Below are 17,932 nucleotides of genomic sequence, written 5' to 3'. Positions count from 1 at the left end.
AATGGAGACCTTCGAAAGCCGTCTCGTGCCCAGCGTGGCAGCTGGAGGACGAGCGCGCGGGCAGCCCGGTGACAGCTGGACGGGGCCCGGCTTGGTTGGCTCGCAGTGCAGCAGGAGCTAAATGTCGGGCGGCGGAGGCCTGCTGCAATGACCTGCACAACTTGAGGCAGGGCACTGTATGACAGTATGAACCGGAGGACCCCCGGCCCCCGTGCGCACGCTCTCCCATCCCTGATCCCTGCACGTGAATGTTTGCTGGGGGGAGGGTCTGGGGGAAGGGGCGTGTTCCGTTCAGTAACAGCATCATTTGTCTCCACCCACGGTACTGCCAGAGAAAACCACAGGCAAAGGCAACATCTGAAAGATAGGAGCGCAGGGGGGCCCCTGAAGTCACAGGAGAGAAGCGCAAGCCGTGCCCTGGGGACCAGGAGGGAGGGAGTGACAAGCACTCGCGCTGCGACGTCCCGGCTGAGGAGAAGGCGGTAACAGGAGACCCCAGGAGTTCCCCACAGAAGAGGGGAGTTCTGCACAGGGGAGGGGATGCCCCTGCTGCGGAGAAAAATTGGGTGCCCAGCAGTAGCAAACTGTAGAGAGAACCCCTAGAGGAGCCGGCGGGTGTGCGTCTCTGCTGTTCTTACACCGTACGTGGTACACAAGCCCCCAGCGCGGGGATCACTGGGCGCTGATTGTGATTTCCATTCAGTGAAAAGGCAAAGGACCAACAAGGGCGGAAAAGAAGGAAGTTTGGGGAAAAGTGAGGAGAAGGACGGAAACTGATTTTCCCCTCTTTTTGTACCCTCTGCGCAATCCAAGGATGGAAGTTTCAGGGGGCTTCGGGTGATGAAAGGGGTCTTTATCCGCACCAAGAAGATACCGGCTGGCGGGCAGAGGGGTAGGTAGAAACTTCCATATCTGGAGCCCCTTCGACTGGCTGCAAGTTGTGTCTGCAGATCGGATTGCTTCCCTCGCCCCGATTACCAGCAGGACCCTACCCGGGCCGTCTGTCTGCTCACAGGACATGTCTCTGATCGGCGGACAGACTCTGCTCGGCCTCTGCCTCCTCACCCTGCTCACCACTCTCCTCCCGCCGGGACGAGGGGTGCCAGTGAAGGACCCCCGGAGTAACACCGCCAGGCGGGGGAGCAGCCGCTTTCCAGAGGTAGGTCCGAGCCCTGTTCCCATTTCCAGACGACGTGCCATACTAGCATTCTGCACATCTGTTATAAAACATTTACCCCTAACCTGCCGTGTGACCTTAGGCAGGTAGCTTTTACCGCCATTGAATTTTGGCGAGGTCGAGAAAGTAAAGCGTGGATGCCAAATTTGCAGGGCGTTTATGTATCTGCAGCAGGCGTAGTGGCACCAAGTTCTAAAGGGCATGCCTAACCCTGATTTTTCTGTTTTATTTTGCTTGCATGCAAAAAAAATCCGTGCCCCCCTTGCTACGTCCCAAATAATTTGCAAATTTTAGTCTTCATTTTATGTATTCATTTTACGCAGTGTAAGTGAGATTTTAGTTATATCTGTGTGTGTTCATTTTTTTACTTCACGTGGTATGTATGAGTTTGCCTCCAGATCAGACAAAAACAGGGTGCATGTAAAGCGCTCTGATACCTACGGGTCAAGCTAGCGCTATAGACAACTTTTAAAATAAATAAAATAAAATAAGTGAACAATTCGGAGTTGCTCTATGGAGGGGAGGGGTGTATAGCACAGTCAGATGAGTGTACAAGGCACACTTCTTATTGTTATTTGGCACAAATAGCGCGCTACCGGCCATTTGGGTGGCGTCGCAGCGCATTGAAGGGTGACGTTTCAAATAGTTGAGGTTTCCGTGACACGTGGTGGTTCCTGCTGTCATCAGCGCAGTGCTGCGCAGTGCTACGCACAGTCGAGTAGTGCCCCAAACCCCCGTGCAGAATGTGACGAGGGGCCACCGAGTCTCCCATAACAGACGGATATTCATTGATCTTGGGCTGAAAGGGGGGCCCCCCTCGAGGCTCCCCACCCTTCCGCCACTGCAGGGGCGTGTGGTAGGCCCTGGCTGGCAGTGCGCGTCTGTGTGCACGCGCTGTCTAGTGATGCGCTGTGACATGATTTTCCTCCAGAGAGTGCAGCGTGGTGCAGTTCTGAGGGTGAATCCAGTATTCAGTGCATAAGTGTGGTGTAAGTGCAATACAAAGGTATGTAGCGCTACTCTATTTGAAGTGGTCTGCAGCGCTGTGATGTTTTCTAACCACAAGGGGAGTGTAGTGTAGTACAGCCGAAGACTGGTGTTTTATTTCGTGAGTGTGGCAGTACAAACGTGTGCGTGTTTGTGTGTGTTTGGGATGGGGGTTAGTAAGGGATCTGGGAGAAGAAAGATGTGTGTGTGTGTAGATACATCAACCCCAGGTTCGAATCGCAGTAGTGGCGGCTCTGCCTTTCATCCTCCCGAAATGAATATTACCGGTAAGTAACCGGCCATTACCAGGCATCAGTGGTTCTGTCCAGAAACATCTACCTATGGCGCCTAACTATACATTTCTGTTAAAGATCAATTCAAAATGGTCAGGCGATTTCAGTAGATGTTTCCTAAGTTAAATTTGCCCGGCGTAAAACGCCTCTAATACCATACGAAGTTATTCAATAAAGAGGTAGGCGCTGGAGACAGGAAGACAGGAAACAAGTTTATTCCGTCGGAGTGGAACACATCAGATCAGACAACAAGGTATCGTCTCGAGGTGCTCTCTCAACCTCTCTGAGACCTGGTCTTTTATACACTGGTCTAAGACATGTGAACGTTCTTTATTACAGCAAGGGCATTGTGAAGCATGAGAACGACATCCCCGGCACCCCCCCAGTTCCGGCCCATTCCAACACATGACAACAGTAGAGGCCCTTTCCCCTCATATGATTGGGAGGGCCATCACGCAGCTGAGTGTTCTGCCGATTCCTTTGGAATGTGTGCGCCTGATCGAATCTCAGGGGGTGGGGACGTCATGATCAATAGGGGTCTCTTTCAGGAGAGGCGAGTGCATGCAGTAGTGGGCAATAAACTGTATCCTCGGGCTAAGGGATGACCAGCGGTTCGTACAGGCAGTCGGGCTCAGAGGAAGGGGTCATCAAAGGAGGGGTATTCATGGACGGAAAGGAGGTGTTGGTCAGGCGCGGGGTGTGATTCCCTGAGACAGAGTCATGGGGGGTTTCATGGCTTGTGCATGTGAGCGCGGGGGCAGCCAGGAGGTGCGGGGAAGGCTTGCGAGGTTCAGGGAAGTGTGCTGAGGGGCGATCGTGAACAGGGAGACAAGGGTACCTAAAATGGCTGTCGTGTATGCTCATACGTGAGTCTGCAAGATGGCGTAGATGATGTTCAGTACACAAACTAAAATTCCACAGTCCTCCCTTTAACATGTCTCGCCAGCTTGTCAGTTCGGATCAATCCCCATGAGACCACGCACCTCTATCTCGTATAGGGGACTCATGTGCTCAGGTTTAAAGTTCAAAGTCTTTGGGCACATACAGTTGGAAATGAGTGCACATAAAGGTGGTAAACATTGAATACCTAGGCAACACCCACATAGTATCATGATTGGTATCAATAAAAACGTGAACAATCTCCACCCCCAGTTCTTCAAAGTGTCCCAGACCCAGCCTCCAAGCGACCATCCTTCCTGCTCCTGGTGAACCTCCGAGGACAGTCTGTGGAGGTGTTCGATTGCTTTGTAGACTGAAGGTGAGTTATCTGGCACGTAGGTGCAACAGCTGGAGCCGATGATGCGGCATGCACCTCCGCGGTCGGCCAGAACCACATCTAGAACAAGACGGTTTTGAAGAGCCACCAGGCGGACGGCCTGAAGCTCAGCCGTGTTGTTGGCGAGGATGCCAGCAGTGATGTTAATGGTTGTTTCCAATGCCTGAGTCAGGTGTCGGATAGCGCGGCTATTTGCCATTGGTCCCCACAGAGGAACAAGTCCCTTTGCTGCATCCAGGAACTGTGCTCCGGTGGAGTCGGCTTGTTCAACATCTCCGGCACGCTTTTGCCGGTGGTGGTTGGCTGAAGCCACATACGTGGGAGGAAGAATGAAGGCGATGTAGCACGTACCCCTCCAGCCTCTTGGGAGCCAAGTGTAAGCTTTGGTGCCACAAACAAAGTACATATTCGGGGAAGCAACAAAGGAGGGGGTGTCAGCTGAGACCAATGTTTTGGTGATGCGACAAGAACTGTGACCCACCAGCTGCGTTCCTTGTCCTTTGAGGTATACGAGTCCTGTGACATTGATGACAGACAGAGCCACGGTCAGGGTGGCAGCCGTTTGTTTCCGCAGGTGGGAGAAGGTGGGTCTGGCTGGATTGTGGAGCACTTGCATTTCGACCCTTTCTTTGGCAGGGATGTTCGTAAGGAAGGTTGAACCTGAAATTGCAGGACAAAAGGGTTTTCCTGTCTTGTTCAGCCAGAACCCATAGTAGAAGTGTGACACTGTCTGACCAGAAGTGGCGTTGTCCTTGTGGCTTTCCTGCATGAGGATCAACCAGGCGAGGCAGGAGCCGTGAACTGAGAAAGGAGAAGGGATGAAGGGGATGGAGTGTCCGGTAGCATGTGGGAGCAACCCACAGATCCAGCAGTTCGTGGCATTTGCAGCAAGGTTGTGCTGGTGCAATAGTTGTACGAAGGAATTGTTCCAGAACTCCCTACGCCTTTCTTGGAGCTGAGGTGAAAGGGTGATCAGGTGGTGCTCTTTCGCGGTTGGCTGGACAGTGGTTGGCAACATCTGGTGAGCGGGTGTGCTTTCCTCCAGGATCCAGAAGGAGGTCATGAGGAGGAGGCAAAAGAGGAAGACAATGAAGAAAGCGATTGTCTTTGATTTGTGCAAATTGTCAGTCTTTGGGTTCCTGTAGTAGGTATTTCCTGTTGCTTCCGACGTCTTCTTATCTGGCGCTTCCATCATCTTCTTATCTGGCGCTTCCATCATCTTCATCTTCAAGGTGCTCGGTAGTGGGCAGAACCACAGATTTTGTTTAGCTTCTCTCCAGGTAACCCTTGGTTGCTTTGGGTCACCGTTCTGAGATTTTTAACTTAGTCAGTGGCCTACTTAGCCGAAGCTCCCTCCTTTCGACGCAGGAAATACCCTTCTCGAGATGGCACAGTGGGATCAGAGTGTTTGGCAAGTTCAAGTGCCTCAGTATCAGGATAGCAGTTCAGTGATGGTCGGTCTTTGTTCAGGAGCTCTTCTTGGGTGCTGACGTTGTCTGTCGTGGCCAGGGTCGAGGAAACCTTCTTGCAGTGGTGCGCATGTAGCCAGTTCTTTTTCCCCTCCACTCGAAGGGCCGTCCGAGTGGTGATCAGCACTTGCCAGGGGCCCGTCCACTGGGGTTCCAGACTAGTTCCGGATTAGGATGTAGTCCCCCGGTTGGATATCGTGACCGGGACCCCTGGAAGCATCGGGGATGGCCTGCTGCACCTGTTGATGAATGACAGACAATGTTTTAGTTAATTTGTATAAATAATCTGATAGCAGGACGTCGGGGACGTCGTGAATGGAGGTCGGTTTGGGGGCAGTCCAGAGGTTCATAGGCCGCCCAAACACAACTTCGTAGGGGGTCAAGTGGTGCTTAGTGGGAGTGGAGCGCATCGATAGTAATGCCAGTGGAAGGGCATCTGGCCACTTAAGTCCTGTGGTGGCCACTATTTTTGACAGTTTCAGTTTCAGTGTAGCGTTGTGTCGTTCAACCAGGCCAGCAGATTGGGGGTGGAAGACTGCGTGGAATCTTTGTTTTACCCCCAACCCCTTCAGGATTAGTTGGATAACTTCAGCTACGAAGTGGGGGCCATTGTCGCTCCATAAAATTCGACAAAGGCCGTAGCGAGGGAAAAACTCTTTCAGTAGTACTTTGGCAGTAGTCATGGCAGTGTTATCACGGGTCGGATAGGCTTCCACCCATTTGCTGAAGGCACATACAATGACCAATACGTTCTTCAAGCCTTGGCACCTCTCTAGCTGGATGTAATCCATTTGAAGGACCTCAAAGGGGTGGTCGGGGATCCCAAACCCTCCCCGGGGTACCACAGTTCCTTTCCCGGGGTTGTGTTGTAAGCAGATGAGGCACTGCTAGACTAGGCGTTTGGCAGAGTCGGGGATCTTGTTGTTGTGCCAAACTTTGGAAATGAGTTCAATCATGGGGGCAGAGCCTATGTGTGCAGGGGAATGTGCCATTGTCAGTATGGGGCTCAAATATGCATCAGGCAGCAACCATTTGTTCGTGTCTTTTGTCCGCCAGCAGCCTTCATCGTCCTTTAGACCCACCCGCGCCCACTCAGTCAACTCGTGTGGTGTGCTGGCCGATTGGATGTCCCTGATTGTTTCCCTAGCGTCGGTCCATTTTTCTGCTTGTGACCTGGTCACATACATGCGTGTCGTTGTCCTATTCTCAGCTGTGGTTCGGGCAGTGGTGTCGGCTAGTGCGTTTCCCTGTCCAACTAAATCTGTCACCTTCTTGTGTGCCTGGCATTTGATCACTGCTAATTGTCTGGGGAGAAGAACTGCTTCAATCAGGGCGGAGACTAAATCTCCGTGAAGGATGGGTGTACCGTGGGACGTCAGGAATCCCCTTTCCCTCCACAGGAGCCCAAAATGATGAACCACCCCGAAGGCGTACTGGCTGTCCGTGTAAATGTTTGCCGTGGTTCCTGCTGCTATGATACATGCTCGTGTGAGGGCGATTAGTTCTGCTGCCTGTGCGGATCGTTGTGTGATGCGAGCGGTTTCAACTACTGTTCGAGCTGTCGTCACCGCATAGGCAGCAGAAGTGGTGCCGTCTGGGAGTTTGATACAAGAGCCATCTACCCATAGTTCTCCATCAGGATCTGTAAAAGCAATGTCTCGGAGGTCAACTCTACTCCTGGTCTGTTCGTCCGTGAGGGTCACACAGTCGTGTATAGGGGGCACATCGGGGTCATTTTCGGGCAAGGGTAACAGTGTAGCAGGGTTCAATGTCGTGCATCTCTTCAGGGTGATGTGGGGTGCAAGTAGAGTCAATTCGTACCCTGTTAGTCGTGCGCTAGTCAGATGTTGAGTCTTAGTCTGGTTCAAAAGGGTGTCAACCGCATGGGGCACTAATACCGTGAGGGAGTTTGAAAGCACAATTCCCTCACTCTGGCGGATAGAGACAGCAGCAGCGGCTACTGCTCGAAGGCAGGCAGGTAGAGCTCTGGCGACTGGATCAAGAGTGGCAGAAAAGTAGGCACAAGGGCGTTGTTTGGTGCCGATGGGCTGAGTTAGAACAGACAATGCGCATCCCTCCCTTTCGTGAGTGAAGAGGGAGAAGGGCTTGGAGTAATCTGGTGTTCCTAGAATGGGTGCCGAGCAAAGGGCATCCCGCAACTCCTTAAAGGATGCTTGGCATTCGGGAGTCCAAGGGAGTGGGAACGGAACATCTTTGGCCAACAGGGAGAGTAGGGGTTTTATAATGAGACTGAAATTTGGTAACCACTGTCGGCAGAAAGAAGTAAGGCCCACTAATGAACGGACTTGCTTCTGCGTTTTTGGAATGGGGGTGTCTAGGATGGTTTGGATTCGGTCGGGCGTAAGTTTCCTCCCTTCTTTGGACAGGAGATGGCCTAGGTATGTTACTTGGGGCTGGCAGAACTGCAGTTTCTTTTTGGAGACTTTGTGGCCATTCTCCGCAAGAAAGTGCAAGAGTTGGATAGTGGCTGTGATTGCAAGTGGAGTGGTGTCGGCCGCCAGAAGGATATCATCGACATATTGGATCAACACCACTCCATCTGGTAGCTGGACGGCGTCCAGCTGTCTTTTGAGGGCCTGGCTGTAAATGCTGGGACTTTCAGTGTAGCCCTGGGGAGCTCTACAAAATCGGTACGAACGGTTTTTTAAAGTGAAGCCGAAGAGATAACGGCTGTCTGGATGGATGGGGATAGAGAAGAATGCATTTTTAAGATCAATAACGGTGAAGGTGGTGGCAGTGGACGGGATGAGAGTCAGAATGGTGGCGATGTCTGAGACTACGGGGTACTGTGGCACCACCACTTTGTTGACTTCTCGCAGGTCGATGATGAAGCGGTACGCTTTCTCATCTCCCTCACCTTGTTTCTTGACAATGGGTAGGATAGGGCTATTGCAGACATTACTAACCACTTCCTCTACCACTCCTGCGTCTACCAAGGACTGAATAATTGCTACCAATGCCTTCTCGCCTTCGGGCGATATCCGGTACTGTGGGAGTTTCGGGAGTATTGCATCTGGTCGAACAGTTATGTGTACAGGATCGATCATCATTCGTCCTACATCCGAGTCGTTTCTGGCCCATAGGTACAGGGGTAGGGTATCGAGCAAGGATAGGTCAGCATCTGTTATGGCGTACATATGTCGTGCGGGGTAGGGTCTGGACATGCTCGGGTTGTCGTACAGGATGACTCGGACTCCATCCGGGGAACACCTAATAGTAGCTCGGAAATGTTTCAGTAAATCAATACCCATAATGGCGTCAGGGGAGTTGGAGGAGAGCAGAAATGTTGTGTCAGTGGGATTGTTTCCTAGGTCAAAGGAGATAGGTACAGACAGGGGATTAGTGGAGGGCGTTCCATCGAAACCTATCGAGGTAATGTGTGAGCCAGACAAGGGTGCCCTTGGAATCAGTCGCTTTGATAATACACTACGTGTCGCTCCAGTGTCTACCAAAAATGGAGACTTTGTACCCAGGACCTTAGCAGTGACGTAAGGACCTTGCTGGTCAACACAGAGCTCGACTGGATCCCTCCCTTGCCCCTGGCAGTCCTATGCAGAGTCGTGAGCATTGTTGCAGTCGGACTGTTGCCACTGATTCTGTCGGGGGCGGTCAAATGTGTTTGGTCTGTCAGATCGGTCATTGGTGGTGTCGCGGGTCTGCCCTCGTCCTTGCCCTCCAGTTTTGGAGCCGTTGGTCATGTCCCTTGTTTCTTTATTTCTAATCATTTCCCGAAGGGCCAGGCATTGAGATTTCCAATGCCCAAATTCTTTGCAAAATGCACACTGGTTCTCATCGAGGTCGGTTCGTGGAGCGCCAGGTGTGGGGTTGCGGTCTCTAGGGGCCGAATTCCTAGGGGCATTCGACTGGTAGTTCCCCCTATACCGTTCCCTTCCTGTAGTCACTCCCTGCAATTGAGCAATCATTACTCGTTCCTTTAAGTCCTTTTTCTTTTTCTCAGTTGCCCTTTCGTTCTCGTTCTTTTGGTGTTCGTAATACTGAGCCATCTGAAGGATAGCTGCAGGTTTAGAGGCTCCCCAACTACTCTCGCTAGTCTGTAACTTTTGGGAGACCTCTTGCGATAGCCCCTTTACGTAGTTTTGCACGAATAGGTGTTGTCCGGTTGCGGTGGTCATATCTTGGCCACTGTAGTCGGAGAACACTTTCGAATCGTGAGAAGTATTCTGATACATCTTCCTGAGGTTTCTGGCGACAAGCCGTGACTACCGACCAGTCTACCTTCTTTTCTGGGATCAACGTCTTTAGCTTCTGCATTATTTTGTCGGGGAGTTCCAGTATGTCTTTTATAGGTTTCTTTCCGGGCTCTCGCTGCCTATCTAGGTCATCGAGTTGTTTCCAGGTGTGTCCGAACAGGTCTGTGTGGTCGGCTTTCCGGATTTACTTCCACACATCAGCCGGCAGACACAACCCGAAAAACAAATCAATGTCCGCTAGAGTCATTATGGTTGAGCCCAAGGCTGTGCCTAGTTCTGTATAAAATGCTGTAGGGTTCTTTCGTAAATCGGGCAGGGTTTGCCTAAAAGTTAAAATATCTTGCCGATCCCATGGTTGGTAAACCCAGTTGTACACAACCCTCCCTTTTGCATCTGCGTGGTTGATATCATCGTTTGTTCCCTGACCTCTTGGGGGAACCCAATAGGGGGCGGCTTCTCTGATAGGCATCATCGTGTTGGCTGCTTCTAATGAGGACTCAATCGTCTCAGGGACTGTGATCTTGACCTCTGGTTTCTGTTCCGCGAGGTGGCGGAAGACCTCAAGCGTTTGCATGAAGAGGTCCGTCACATCGCTCTCAGTTCCATCTCCAACATCGACCCTTCTATATAGAGGCGTCAATTTAGCAGGACCTTTATTCTGGTACCTATCCTCATACGCGTTCAGGGTGTGGTAGCTGAACCGTAAAATGAAATGCCGTCTGTGACTACCGGCATGTGAATTGTGCATATTCATCGTATATTCTTCGCTCTCCTTCCGTTCTACCAATGTTTTTGCTATCTTGTCGATTCCATCCCGCTCATCTTTGCTCAACCTATTTGGTCTGGCTGTTAGGTGCCTGCTAGTCTCATGTTCATCTGCTGTTGTTACCAATGCGGCTGGTGCGAAGGCCGTAAGAGCCGGGGCACTAGCGCTAGGGTCACCCATACCTGCACTTTGAACTGGTGAGTGTTGTGCTAGAGGCTGGCTGGGAGCATAAGGAGGAGGCATGTAGATAATTGGAGGACCGAGTAGTAACTCGTCATTTGCCCGCTGTTTGGAGGGCATCTCCGGGTAGAGCGCAGAGGTGGTCCTGATAGGGCATTGGCCTGCCAGTCCTGATTCTTGCGTTTGTTTAACTTCCTCTCTTCTTCTTATTTCTTCATCTAGTTCTTTTGCGGCCAGATGGGCTGCTTTTCGTAACTCTTTCACTATTTTCGCTTCCTCTCTTTTCCTGCGATGTTCTGCTTCTTTGCGCCACATGCCAATACTATCAAGCATAGTGGGCGTTGCCTTGTTTATTTTTACAGCTGCTTCTAGTGTTTTTATTTTATTTTTATCAAATGAACCTATCAGTGGCCACTGATTTTTAGGATCCTTTTTTGTATATTTATGCCATAACTTACTATAAGCTATAGCGACTAGTCCTTGCTTAGTAAACATGTCCTTATTAGGGGTGCCTTCCAGTGGAGGTGGATGGTTCATCTCTAATAAGTGGTCCGGGTTGACCCAACTATGAACCAATGGGGAGAAGATAGGCATGACGGATTACAATGGGGGGCAAAAGCCTGCACTACCTATCTTTTCACTACTTGCAAAGACTGGACAGAATATTCTATTCTACGCTATTTGCAAATAGAGAATACCTCCGAAAAGAACCAATTCCCAAAACAGTCAATGTTCGGGCAAACAATCAATCAATGAGGAACGAAATAGGCACGACGTGTTAAAGGTTTGCGTTACCTACCCTTCACTATCGGCAAAGGGAGAGAGAATATTCCTATTCTTCCCCGTTTGCAGGCACAGAAGATCCTTAAGAGAACCAACTTCGAACAATTCAATGCTCGATTCAATCAATCAATGAGGAGGAAAAAATAGGCACGACGTGTTGAAGGCTTGCGTTGCCTACCCTTCACTATCTGCAAAGACTAAACAGAGTATGGCGATTCTGTGTTTGTTTGCAAATAGAGAATTCCTCAGAAACAGTCAATAAGTAATACTAGTATTTTCAAACAATCAATCAATCAATTTCGCAATTTGTCGTGTGTCACGACCTTACCCGGACCGCATGGACAGTTTCTCGTCTTCCGCTTCCAGCGCCCGATCGTCCTCTACTCTCTGTTGCTATCGCGGCACTCCTGGTGGTTCCCAGTCAGGACCGTAGATCACTCGGGAGAGGTCAGCTCGGAATCAGTGAAGTTCAGATGATCGGCTGTCAGACGAGGGTCTATCGGACAGGAGCTATTTCCGAGCGTTGCAGTTGTTCACTCTGTCGTCGGGACCTCTCCCACTGGATCCACGTGTCGCTGATGGGCCCCGCGTTTGGGACGCCAATTGTTAAAGATCAATTCAAAATGGTCAGGCGATTTCAGTAGATGTTTCCTAAGTTAAATTTGCCCGGCGTAAAACGCCTCTAATACCATACGAAGTTATTCAATAAAGAGGTAGGCGCTGGAGACAGGAAGACAGGAAACAAGTTTATTCCGTCGGAGTGGAACACATCAGATCAGACAACAAGGTATCGTCTCGAGGTGCTCTCTCAACCTCTCTGAGACCAGGTCTTTTATACACTGGTCTAAGACATGTGAACGTTCTTTATTACAGCAAGGGCATTGTGAAGCATGAGAACGACATCCCCAGCACCCCCCCAGTTCCGGCCCATTCCAACACATGACAACAGTAGAAGCCCTTTCCCCTCATATGATTGGGAGGGCCATCACGCAGCTGAGTGTTCGGCCAATTCCTTTGGAATGTGTGCGCCTGATCGAATCTCAGGGGGTGGGGACGTCATGATCAATAGGGGTCTCTTTCAGGAGAGGCGAGTGCATGCAGTAGTGGGCAATAAACTGTATCCTCGGGCTAAGGGATGACCAGCGGTTCGTACAGGCAGTCGGGCTCAGAGGAAGGGTCATCAAAGGAGGGGTATTCATGGACGGAAAGGAGGTGTTGGTCAGGCGCGGGGTGTGATTCCCTGAGACAGAGTCATGGGGGGTTTCATGGCTTGTGCATGTGAGCGCGGGGGCAGCCAGGAGGTGCGGGGAAGGCTTGCGAGGTTCAGGGAAGTGTGCTGACGGGCGATCGTGAACAGGGAGACAAGGGTACCTAAAATGGCTGTCGTGTATGCTCATACGTGAGTCTGCAAGATGGCGTAGATGATGTTCAGTACACAAACTAGAATTCCACAGTTCCACTGTGTGCTGTAACCAGGGTGGTGAAGGGCTACGTCACCTTCACATGACGCAGAGCTCTGACGTGAGGTGCTAACCTGCTTGTGAACTGGGGCGAGGCACGGTGGCTTCAGTTTCTGCAGCCTGCTGTGTGACATCTGGTTTGTGAGTGTTGTTTCCGCTGGGTTAGGTTTTTTTTGGGAGAGGGGGGGGGGCAGATTGGGTGACCGGCAGAGCTCTCCGCGTGGCTCTAACCGCTGGAGTTGCAGCGTTGTGTTGTTGAGGAATGAGGTGCATTGCAAGAGCCCTGTTCGGATTCCAGTGCTGGAAGAGTTGAGTGTGCTGCGGGCCAGGACTGATGTGGTTTGGCAGAGCTGCGCGTGGGTCAGTAGAACAGTAGATTTGCAGATGATTTTATTTTTTGAAAGTTGTATATAAAGGTGAAGGAGGAGGAACGCCTCCTAACATACAGGTATTTTAATACCCTTTACAGGGCTTTAGGTAGAATGAAAAATCTGGGGAGGGGTCTCTCACAGTGGCGTGGCCAAGGTAATTAAGGGCGTGGCTTAGAAACACCTAAGCTAAAAAACTATGATCAGCATAGTGTGCTGCTCGACTTGTATTTTGCTGTTTCGGTCACTGCATCCAGATATGATACAACAAGTAACATCATGCCTACAACAAGTAAGGACTATTGGCTCTGTCAATAATTATTCGTTGCCTAAGATAAATAAGCAGCAACTATGGCTTGTATAAAATATTGAAAAAGCTTTCACTTACAGCCCTGGTGACACCACGGTGATGTTGCTGCTCCTGAGTTTCAAAAAGAGAAAATAAATCCAGAGAGAAAATGACTCATTAAAGGAGTTCCCTTCCCCTACAACTCTCACCTGGCATGACGTCATGCTGTAACTTCTCCACTAGTGAGAAGTGAGCAGTGTGAGCAGCACACATCGATGTGCCTGCTGTCACTGCAGTACGGGGAAAAAACGGACCGCCTGTGCCAGGGCACGAAACAGAGCCCGATAGAGACCAGTTTCGAGGCCTCCTTTAAACAAGTATTTGCAATGCAATTGGTCTCACCTTTGCGACCTTATATGTATTTAGCTATGCAGCACATTAGCCTGGGTGCTGAAACATCTACTGTTCTTAAACATGGAGGGAAAGTAAGATCCAAACTGCGTGACATACCAGGTATGGGAACACATGGAGAGAAATATTGCTTTCAGTGGGAAATGGTATAGTCTCTGTTTTTAATATAAAATCAGGGCCTTCTTTGGTCATATCACAGAAAAAAACAAGGTTTGAAAAAAATATTATTGTCTATGGGTGCTTATGGAAGACAATTTCTATGGGCTGGAATCTAGAGAATGCTAAAGTGATTCTGGTATTTTACTGACCTCTGTTGGTCATTTTCTATCAAGAAAGTTAAATAGAGGCAATTGCCAGAAAAATAAACAAGCATTTACAATGCAATGGTCTAGCCTTTGCAAAAGTTAGAGGTATTGTAAATGACAAATATTTTATTTATGTGTTGGTTTTGAAAACAGATAGGCATTGTCATTTACGATGCCAATAGCTTAATCTCTCGCAAATGCGAGACCTATTGCATTTGCACCCACACACACACACAGCCACACACACACAGCCACACACACACACACACAGAGCCACACACAATGCAACTTGAACTCACCTTCACGAGACAGCAGGCTCCGGCGCTGGGCCGCATCCGGAGCGCACAGAGCTCGCGCAGAGTGCCGCATGGACGGCGATTCCGTGAAGGCCCAGAGCAGCTCCCATCAGTCACCGTCTTGTATAATGAACAGCACCCCTGCATTCAGTGCGCAAACCTTAGAAAGGGTCACATCTCCACTACAATACTCTTCTGTTTTTTACACCGCACCTCACAAACTTAAGATGCCATTAAATTATGATTATCGTGAAGGATGAACGTCTGCAGCTACAGTTTTAAAATGTTTTTCACTTTACTAAATATAAGTATCGCTTAAAGAAATGTGTTTGTAATAAGTGAACATAAGACTGAAATGTCCATTCCACATTTATTATGCGTGCACTGCTAATTATATTTGTGGCTTTTAGAAAGCGTTCAAGCAATTTGACGGCTGAGAAGAGTGCTAATAACAACATAACGTCATCACACAAATCTCACACCATCTCATGCAGCATGACTTGACTTTAACGTACCACAGAGATCAACTTTTTAAACATATAATAACTTAGATGCATGGCTTCTTAACGCAATCTCTTTCCTTCTTAAATTTGATTTTCATCATTGCATGACAAGTATGCCCACGGTAATGGGGTGACTGTGGACCAGTCTGCTGAGATATACTTAACTGCAAAGTACTATGTATGTGCCTTTGCAAAATGCATTACTGTTAATGGTACAATGTAAAATAGTTAACTTGTTGATTTGCTTGTATGCACGTGACTCTGCAACCTGAGTCATAGTATCGTATTTAAGAGTAGGGCGCCCAAAAAAACTCTAGAGCGGGCTCCTGTATCATACTGTGAATGTCTTACTGGACACTTGACATAATTACTCATCTCAATTGAAGGTTGCCAATTGACTCAAATTCAACATGGACAACATTTCCCAGTACCGGGGTTTTAAGAAAAGTGCATTCTGGGAGTTGAAGTCTTGGTTCATTCAATCGAAGTGGAGGAACACAATTTTAAAATAATGATTTATAAAAGAAAAGCTCAATTCTGAATCTGATGTGACTGGTAACAGGAAGTCAGCTGCCCTCTATACCCCGAGTAGCCTGGCCCCAGAGTAAGCTTATCATGTTGTAGCGAAGGAAACCGACATGCACATCACTTCAGACTTTGACAGAGCGGGTCTGCCACTGAGTGGGAGCGAATGGGAGGTCGCGACTTCACGCTGCAGCGAGGTGTGCGTGACACCAGCTGCGGTGCAGACCACTGGCTCCTATCCACGGACACACCGACACCCGCCAGATTGCTCATCTGGACTTAAGCGAAACCTACGCCCATGGCTTTCAGTAATTAAAGGCAGACGGGCTTAAAGCTGTGTCCTTACAGTTTTAAACGGATATTGTTGATCAACTCACCCGCGGAGTGCCCCGCCCGCGGCCCTGCCAGCCTGGTGGAGCAGGGAGCAGCCTAACACACTGCCTCGCAGCGCGCAGCTGACCGCACCACGTTCCTCCCTGACTGCCTGTGGGTACGGAATTTACCTGCTGAACGTCCCGCCTTCCACCCCTTGACGGGCTCCAGTGCTTCCTCACTGAATGGCCCTGCCTGTCCCTAGTGGGTGTCCGGTCCTGAGGCAGCTGCAAATCCCTGTATTGTGAACGGGACCAGTCTAACTGAGTACACTTCCGCTGACAAGAGCCACCCCTACTGTACCTTGCGTCATGAGCGCATCGTCCCCCGTGGCCCTCCGTCTACAACTTTCTCCCGTGCACCGTGGCTTCAATGCACAATATGTTTGCTTTTGGGTAGATGGGTGTACTCTTGGATGGAAACGTGAACGCACACATTAAAACCACGCTGCGTAGCCTGTACTGGGCAATATTTATCCCTGCAGACGCGAGCGCCCACAACAACACAGCACTCCAGCGGAGCCCCCATTGCACTGAGTTTCCCACTGTAGTTGAAAGTAGTCCATTAAAAAGGCCCGGGCGCCCAGCCCAGTGGACGCAGTGCTTTTTAGCATATCGCCTCGGGGGCTGGTGTGTAATTTAATTTGCGGTTTAAGGCTTGGCTTGTCCAAAGGCTTCAGATACCAGGAACCAGATGTGTGTACGTTGCTGTGAGAGGCGCACGTGAAAAGTCGTGTAGCGTTTGCCCGCACAGCGTTATCTGCTTTTAATTGAAAATGATTTGTTTTTCTCGCAGTACTGGTTACAACTTTAAACGAAACCAAGCGATACATGACAGCGCATTGTATGTGTTACTCGATAGAAAACAAGTGCTCGCCATTTGTCTCTAAGCCCCGTCCTTTTCAGACTGGGCGCCCTGACTTCCTGCTGGGGTAAAAGGTTCCTTACCTTCTTTATGGGGCCATCTGGACCGATAAGGAACCTTTTACTTCAGCAGTAAGTCAAGGAACCCAATCTGAAAAGGACGGGGCTTAGATAGAAAGAAGAACGTCACTAGGACCTCTTCTCCAATGACTGGCTACCGTTTAGGAGGCCAGCCAATGGAGAAGAGGGCGGGGCTTAAGCCTCGCTTGTGAAGTTCACTAAGAGACATAAAATCTCGCGAGCTCGACTGCGCATGTGCGCAGTACGCCATGCGAGACCTAAAAAATAGAAAGCCCCTCAGCAGAAAGCACATTTTGGTATTATACTGACCTCTACTGGTCGTTTTCTATCAAGACAGTTAAATAGAGGCAGTTAAACAGAAAAACAGTTCCTAAGCGGAAGCAGACAAGTCTTAGGGCTGTTCTCCAGAGCCTACAAAGTACATACACATATATGTATATACTAAAGTATATACAAGAGGTCTCGAATGGTCGACCCAAAAACTGCCGGGGTTCAGCACCGGTGAGACCCGGCCCACTTAAAGCCCTGACCCTATATAGCTTTATCAGAGCGATGGACATACATGTGGAACACACTACCCTGCATGTAAGCTGTCCCACAAGGACCCTCTGTTTAATCTTTATTAGAGCCATTGAGCGGCCTACTGACCTTGACATCGGCTACCACAAGTATGCTGTGGATACCCTCCACCCTGGAGAATTAAATCATAGCCTGTTTTGCACAAAGCCAGAATGGGGCAAAATCTTGGATGTTTCAATTTAACCTGAGTCTAAACCATCCATTGAATAGATATCTCAGTCACATCCCCCTCCCTTGGGGTGTCCTCAAAACGCCCATGACTCTCCCCCTTGCGATTGCTCCAAGTCTGGTACATAAAGACGATTGCTAGGAATTTAACACCCAAAAGCAGACTCCACCATCGTGAACACATCAGATATATTGTTCAAACTGCCCATCTCCAGCTCAAGATTCCATGGCACTGCTGGAAAAGGGTTGTGAACCAAACTGCCCACCGCCCGCTATATGCGCCAGTGTTAGCACCAGTGGGCCCTGAACAGCTCTGGGTGGACGCTTCCAGCTGGAAGACTGCAGGCCGAGGCGGAGCACGTTTGCAACCAATGGGTGAATGCGACAGGGAAGGGAAGCTCTGGGACCTAGAGGACTCGATCAGCAAGGGTGGGCTGGCCAAAGTGTACGGCACTGAAGCACTCGCTGAGGACTGTGTGGGAGGACCATCACACTGACCTACCACAACACAAAACACCACAGACACACTGAACCACCACAACATGAAAT

The 17,932-nt window shown here is 49.9% G+C and overlaps 1 protein-coding gene across 1 annotated transcript in view; it reads left to right on the top strand.

Moving 5' to 3' along the window:
• The first annotated feature begins 356 nt into the window (after nucleotides 1-356).
• ISM2 (isthmin 2) overlaps nucleotides 357-17,932 on the top strand; it is an 87,748-nt gene continuing 70,172 nt past the window's right edge. Inside the window, exon 1 of the mRNA XM_078659972.1 lies at nucleotides 357-1,159. Within this exon, the coding sequence (XP_078516098.1) occupies nucleotides 1,019-1,159 (141 nt within the window). The 5' untranslated portion in view covers nucleotides 357-1,018. The remainder of the gene's footprint in view (nucleotides 1,160-17,932) is intronic.

Source organism: Lissotriton helveticus, chromosome 9 (genome assembly GCF_964261635.1).
Source record: "Lissotriton helveticus chromosome 9, aLisHel1.1, whole genome shotgun sequence".
NCBI classification, from domain to species: domain Eukaryota; kingdom Metazoa; phylum Chordata; class Amphibia; order Caudata; family Salamandridae; genus Lissotriton; species Lissotriton helveticus.
The sequence above is the reverse complement of the archived record's forward strand: the minus strand, read 5'-3'. Positions and strand labels throughout refer to the sequence as shown.